At 35.3% G+C, this 7,631-nt stretch overlaps 1 protein-coding gene across 1 annotated transcript; it reads right to left on the bottom strand.

Annotated features, from left to right (window-relative positions):
• Positions 1-614: 614 nt before the first annotated feature.
• Positions 615-6,216, bottom strand: LOC136200693 (WD repeat-containing protein DWA2-like). The gene is made up of 13 exons (XM_065991114.1): positions 5,999-6,216; positions 5,839-5,922; positions 5,598-5,730; positions 5,152-5,263; positions 4,635-4,734; positions 4,228-4,355; positions 3,877-3,946; positions 3,144-3,232; positions 2,887-2,932; positions 2,321-2,394; positions 2,158-2,231; positions 2,018-2,076; positions 615-1,008 (listed from the first exon to the last, which is right to left on the bottom strand). The coding sequence occupies exons 1-13, from the start codon at positions 6,041-6,043 to the stop codon at positions 967-969; spliced, it is 1,056 nt and encodes a 351-aa protein (XP_065847186.1). The 5' UTR covers positions 6,044-6,216; the 3' UTR covers positions 615-966.
• Positions 6,217-7,631: the final 1,415 nt, after the last annotated feature.

Genomic DNA, 7,631 nt, shown 5'->3' with positions numbered 1-7,631 from the left:
TAATTTCGAAAACTATTCGAGCTCAGCTAGATCAAAACTCGGCTCGATAGGGCTAGGTTTGAGTTTGGGATCAGCTCAAGCATTAACGAGCTTCTCCGGATCTTACTTAAATTTGGCTCGAAAGCTCGCGAACAGGCTCGATTGTTTTTTAATTACTATATATATTTATTTTATAATTATATCATCTAAATTTGTTGTAAATTACATGTTAAAGTTGATTTATGAAGTTTAAATTTAGTATTTCCTTTGTTAGAAGGTTGGAATTAGATAACAAAATGTTAAAACAAGTAAATTTGAGTACATTTGAATCGAGCTTTTCTCGAGCCGAGCCTAGCCAAAAATCTTAAGCTCAACGAGCTTCGAGCTCGAGCCGAGCCCGAGCTTGCCGATGAGCGGAGCCTACCTAGGTTCAGTCTTAGTTCGGCTCGTTAACACCCCTATGTTGCATGTACAACCTTAAATCAGACAGCATATATTTGTTCCTGTGCAGTTGTACCAATATATCAGACTAGACTACCAAAGACTATCAGATAAATAGGGGGCAGTTTTAACAGAATGATCCGGGACCAACTGATCCTGGACCATTCAGATGTTGACACGTGCATCTTTCCATATTCCAAGAAGAAGTTTATATGGAGTTTCAAACATTTTTACAGTATACTTCTCCATTGCATAACAGAGGCAAAGCTCAACTTAAACAGACATAGAAGATGTGTATAGCTGCAAATGCACAATAACATGTAATTTGCTAATGACTTGAAAAAGCACAGCAGGAATGGCCTCAATCTATGAAGCTTTACGTCAAAAGTAAGAACTCGGCTGACAAAGCGAGACAGAAAATTCTCAGTACCTTTAGGTCCAAAACTGTTCAACACATTGCTTCATGGGGCATTGTCCACGTTCCTATTTCAGGTCTCGTTCTTCAGTGTGGTAAACCGGAAGAGTTCCATTGGGTACAATCTGTATTCACCTTTTGGCAAGTAAAGGCTTTAATGATTCTACGACTACCTGCAAAAATTTGAAAAATGATTATAAGATTGTCAATGTTTATCAGATTGTTTCCACAAGGCATGCTCACTTCCTAAAAGTGGTGTCTATAGGTCAGCTGTTTACTATCCCGTGGCTGAGGACGTGGTATTGAGTATTGCCAGGCATTGTTTCTTGACTGAAACTTGGGGTAAAATACATCTATGGCCCAGAACTATAACACTACTAACATTATGACCCTAAACAATCCTTGAACTTTATATGTTGGATCCCGAGCTATCACGCTACTAACATAGAAATGTAGCTCAGGAGCCATAATGTTAGTAGAGTTATAATTCAAGAGCCGTGAATGTAATTTACCCCTGAAACTTGTGCACTGTTTTGCCAGGATCCGGAGGACGAAACATATGCCGCTTAACACCCTAGCTTGTGTTGCAGTGGACATGCAATTCCAATGAAGTTGCATTTAAGAAACACTTAATAGTTTATAGGATATTGTAGGTCATAAATAAGCTAGTAAATATTGTTATTATCAAAATCTTTGTTGATTCAACAAATATATTCATCAATCAACTTTACTTCCATTCACAAGTGGCCTCTAGTTAAGCAATGCTTCTACCGGGGTTAAAATGCAAGGAGATCCTTAATTCAAAGTAGAGGCCTTATACTGTGAGATGATTGCGAGTCCAAATTTTGCAAACACAGAATCAAGTGTCCGTTTAGTTCTCCTTTTTGTAATTCATAGATACATGGAGTTTGGTTAGGATTGAGAAACATATTTTGGAAAGAAAACCAACTAACATCTACCAGCAACAAAAAACAATAAATAGCAAACAGGCCCTAAGTATGGAAGGAGAGCCTCAAAAGACGGCCGACTATTGCATTACTACAATAGATTTTACTTTATATTTCCCAAAGAAACATGTGACCTTGGTAAACATGCAACCAAAATAGATTCTTTTTGCTCTCAAAGGGGAACACAAGCTTACCACTGCTATTTCAACATATCGTAAATTATAAGTGATCTTACCCTGCCATCATAAGATAAAGATGCAAAAATCCAAGGCTCACGCGAACTCCAAGTAAGGCCTACAAGCACAGCCAAAGACTGATCAGACCAAAGAACAAATTTTAACAGTTAATGAGATACTAGATGGCTAAACTGGTTACCATAGATACTGTCTTCATAGTCATTGTATGAGTTAAGCAAATGATCTACTTTAGAAGTTTGTGACTCCACCAAGCTGCCAAAAGCAAATATAAAAATGATTTCCGAGCCAAGCACAAAATAAAAAAGGCTTAATAAAATTCTGGGATACAACAAGAAAATAACCTTTGAGATGTCTTCTCGTCACTAGTGGATGTAGAAGCTAGCCACAAGTTAACTGTCGAATCAGTACCACCACTCTGCAAAAGCTCACCTTCGGTGAGATGAATGCAACCTTTGCCAGAATGCATATATTGAGTCTCATAAAAAACTGGAGAAGTTTAACTGCTTTGAAATGGAAAAATATCTTTCCCAGTGAATTATTTGCTCGTCTAAAATGAAACATATGATGTATGGTCAAAGTCAAAGTCAAACATCATATTATTTCAGCCCTTTCACTGTAGCATGTCCAAGAAACAATGATAACTGTGATCAATTTCTTACTTTCTGTCTCTTATGTATCCCTTCAAAGTGTGATGTTTTAGAAGGAAATATAATCAGACACTCTTTCTTAATATATGGTCCAATTGTTTTTTCAATAGTAATTGACATTTGGAGCAAAGTTCCTTTATTAAAAAACAGAAATATCAAGACATCCTAAAACAGACTACTGCACAGACATGTAAGTACATATGTAAAAATGCTTCTGTAAATTAACATGTGTGAGAGCATTAAGAGAGAGAGAGAGAGACCAGAATCAGCCCATCGTACTCAGGATTACATGCAATCGCCCATGTCCTGCCATCAAATTCAAACAAAATGAGACAACTACAAATATGTGGCAGATGTAACTTTTAGAAACCAGGAAAATCCAATTGAGATCATCTGACTTGTGCAAATAAGGGTGAAATAATAACACTTATGCATACATTTTGATATAGTGGATCATTAAGGGATGCAGTCAAACAAGACCAAAGATTTAGAATTCCGGAAAAAATTAATCTATTACCAGTGTGCATGTCCAGGAAGCTCTTTAATAGAAAATTTTGGCATTCTTAGATCCCATATGTGTATCCCAGATTCATCCTCTGCGGTAATCTGTAACAACAAATCAATAACTGTAAGATGTATAAACAAGTTCTCTATCATTGAAGCCAAGGAATGAAACAAATTATTCACAAAAAATATTTTCAAGGATCCTTTACCCACAAAATAATGAGATAAGGAACTTTAAAATAGGTCATCATTTACATCCAAATCTTTCAGCTTTCAAGATGAGAGTGTCATGACACTGTAAGTGGTACATCTATTCCAATTTTATCAAAGTGACATCTAAAGTGGAAAAAAAAACTACAACCTCTCAATACACTATGTCAATTTGTTTTGACATAATGCTTTCACTTATTAAGTAGTAGATTGTTCTTGCATTAAGCCTTCAGGTAAGCCGAACCAAGGACCTCAAAGTCAAAGGTGAGGAGAGTTTACCATTGAGCTTCTCCTACCACTTACCAAAATAAAGAATAAAGACCCAATGCAAAATCCAGATGCCTCTGTAAACAACTCAAAATTGCACGTTCCTAGTCTATTGCAGACAAGTTTGCAATTCGACAAGAATCGATAGACAATAAACATAGAATATATTCTCAGTAGCTATGGTTTGAAAGAAAATAAATGCTAAGAACAACAAATCTGGATATGGATTCAGGAAACATATGTAAGAGTAAACAAAGATATAATCTTACAAGCATGTGCTTATTCTTGGGGTCATACTCAATATCACGAACATAAGAACAGTCGATTGAATTTGTTTTTCTGCAAGTAAATAGATGATTTTGTTAGACACAATAAGATGTGAAGGGAAAATAGAGATCGTTACATGCAAAAACAAACAGCTAGCACCTCAAGAAATAATCAACAATTGATCAAGACTTCTAACTAGAAGCAAGTTGATATTTTCCCCAAAAATTATAGGTTTTAAACTGACGTAACATAAACAATGGGATGATTTTCAATCTGAGTATAAAGAATATTGAAACGCTACCAAACCCACGCCCAATCCACAAAATAGTAGATGTTATGCAAAGATACTATACTTCATTGTTCGTAGATCCCAAAACTGGACTGAAGAATCACAAGTTGCTGCAATGGCATTGACATCATGTGGATCCCAGGCTCCCCCAGATAAGTAGTGTAACATACCAGCTGACACCTTAGATTGCACCTAGATTTTGCATTAACATCTGAATAAATATGAGGAAAGCAATTCAAGGTACTGGTAAAGGCAAATGCTTCATTTAAAAAAAAAAAAGAAGCTAAACATTTTGCGACACCAATTGGCAACTAATAAAAAAATTTCTTCCAATATTCTGTTTCAGGAGGATGCGTGACAAAAGGAAAAAAAAAAAGATTTACTTGATGGCATGACCAAGCAATTTAGTACTATACTAACAAATAAATACAGACAGAAAAAACATGACCAGAATCTCATTATAAATTATACCTGTGCTGCTTTTTTAGAACAATCCAAATTCCACAAAAGAAGATTCTCCTCATCAATGCTGATAATCTTATCATTTCTCCCAGATGGCCACCACAAAATGCTGCTTGATACATACATAAAGTGGACCAAAGGAAAATGCAGAGAGATTAAACCCACAAGATAAGAACAAAACAAGAATCCGTGGGGAAAAAATGCATCGAATAAACAATTGAACATAATAAATACAAAATTAACTGTAAAGGCAGTAAACATATATTATAAGTTATAGACACAGTATTTCAAATCTCCTGAATATGCATCAACCAGAGGTTTATATTTTTTCTGGAGGAGCCTCATGCTCTCATCCCTTTTACTAACTGTTGAAGTCATAGCACTTAGTTAAACAGCACCAGCTTGATCATATATAAAAGACAGATGAATTTCCATTTGTAGTCATTTCAAACCAGATGCCAGAGCAAAGAGTAGTGAGAATATATATATATATATATATATATATATATATATATATGAAATTTACCAATTAACCTTGCCAGAGTGTCCATCAAGCGAGGCCATCTTTTCCAGCTGCGGTGAATTTAACTGGCCATATAACTCCGGGATCTGCCATACTGCTGCTCCGTACGATTCACCTTAAATAATAACATAAAAATTCTATAATTGAGGCCTTCTTAATGGTTGGGCATGATGTGTAAAAAAGCAAGAAAAACATTTGCAACCAGGTCTTTTGCTGAAGGCCATAGAGCAATAAGCAGATCATATGGAGCAAACTTTTGATAATGCACAAAATAAACTATTCCACATTCAATATCGCACCATAAAATGGTTTGATTATGACTTCAAAAGCCAAAAAGTTTCAGACATTTAATTGAATTCAGCAGCAAACAATCAACTTAAGCATAAAAACAGCTACAGGCACATATTACCTAATCAATAGAAAAATAGAACAGAGACAAGAAGACGCACCAGTCGAGAAGACAGTGGAGAAGATGCGTTGATCGAAGGGGCAGGAAGAGAGATCCCAGATCTCATTGGGATGTGAAAACAAACCTTCACAAATCAATTCAGTTCCACCTGAAGACAGACGGATCAAATGCACCTGGTGATCATAATTCGATCTAGTTCATCAGACTAAACTTCAACACACAATTAAATAAAGCATCCACTTCCATTTTCCAATAATAAATGAAAAGAAATAACATGAAACCTCATTTTCTTCTCTAAGACTGAGAGTGCCGGTGATGAAGCTTGTATGATCCGTATCTGCTTTGACATCTGATATGCATCTAGCCTGCACAAAGACAAACCTGATTAGGGCTATGATAATGAAGAGTAGGATTTCATGATTCAGAGCTGTGCAATTCGACCTGATATTTCAGACCATATCCTACGCCTGATGAAGCTCCTTGCATTTTTATAACAAGATCGAAACTCAAATCAAGCTAATTTCTGCATTGCTATGCTACCTTGCGCTGGCTTACATTTCTGTTGAATTCTCATTGCTTGTCTTCAATCTTCTTCAATGGCGATGGGCTCTTTTCGAGACTAGAGCCCATTCATGATGGATATAGGTTTCAAAAAGCCCACAGAAAAGGATCCTCCGAGAAAATGAAATAAATAAATCAAATATAAGCGGAGCTCTTATATGCCCCCACCTTAAAAAAAAATATACATAAATTATAAAAAAATAAAATTTATAGTTAAAATAAATATTTAATTATAAATATACAAATTATTAGAGACCGGTTCTATTTCAAAAAAAAAAAAGCTCAATACATCATTTGCCCCTTGAACTTGTCCAAAATGGTTGATTGGCCTCCTAAATTTTCAATGTGTCTCGATAGCCTCTTGAACTTACATAAAATGTTCAGTTAGCCCTCTGAACTTACGTAAAATGTAATCAATTAATCATTCGGTTGTAAAAAAGTAAGTCAAATGTGTACATGTGCGGTAGAATGTTATTACATAATTAACAAAATAAATTAAAACATGTTAAAAAAAATTTCTTACTTATTCAATTATAAAATATTTTCTTCTCTAATATTAGAATCACATACCCCAACCTTGGTCGTTTTACTTTTTTAAGATGCGTGCAACATATCAACCGCATTTAACTTATTTTTTTTACAACCGAGTAACTAATTGATTACATTTTATGCAAGTTCAGGGGACTAACTGAACATTTTATGCAAGTTCAAGGGGCTATCGAGATACGTTGAAAGTTCAGAGGGCCAATCAACTATTTTAGACAAGTTCAGGGGGCAAATGATGTATTAAGCCAAAAATTAAACTTAACTCATTAATTTAAAGGGAAAATTATAAAATTGGATCAAATGGGAGACTCATTTACATATTTAACTCATTTACTCAACATGCTAAATATCTAAACTATGTTTATGTGACTTTCCCAAAATACCCTTACCTTTTCATCTTCCCCCTTCCCCTTTCTGGTTACGCGAACGGTTGCTCTTCCCCAAATGATTCTCAGACTTTTGATCTTCCTCCCTTCCTTTAAATTTCGCGAAATCTGCACCATTTCTCCACATCACCGTGTATTTTCTTCCTCTTTTCATCTCTTGATTCTTCATCTTCCTAATCCTAAAAAACGAAGTCATGGTTCTTCATCTTCCTGATCCTGCTTGTTCATTGGTTTCTTTCTTCTTGTGATCATAAAAAAATGGTTATTCTACGTTATTTTTATCGTTTTTCTCAATTTATCATATTGTTATTGTTGATTTTAAGGGTGAAATGCGCAAAAAATGTAAGTATCTACTGTTTTCTCTACGTTTTACTAGAAAATCACTTCGCGTAGTCGATGATTTCGCGAAGATTTGCAATGAGAAAGAGCCTGAAACGTGATGATCTACTTAGCGAATCGATTATTTCGCGAAGTCTGCGAATAGAAAAGTTCATGATTTTTCACTCACAAACTTCGCAAAATCATCTATATACAAAGTAGATTGTCACGTTTCAGACCTCTCAGATTTTGTGAAATCATCG

Source organism: Euphorbia lathyris, chromosome 7, assembly GCF_963576675.1.
Source record: "Euphorbia lathyris chromosome 7, ddEupLath1.1, whole genome shotgun sequence".
Lineage (NCBI taxonomy): Eukaryota > Viridiplantae > Streptophyta > Magnoliopsida > Malpighiales > Euphorbiaceae > Euphorbia > Euphorbia lathyris.
This window is presented reverse-complemented; position numbering and strand designations above follow the sequence as displayed.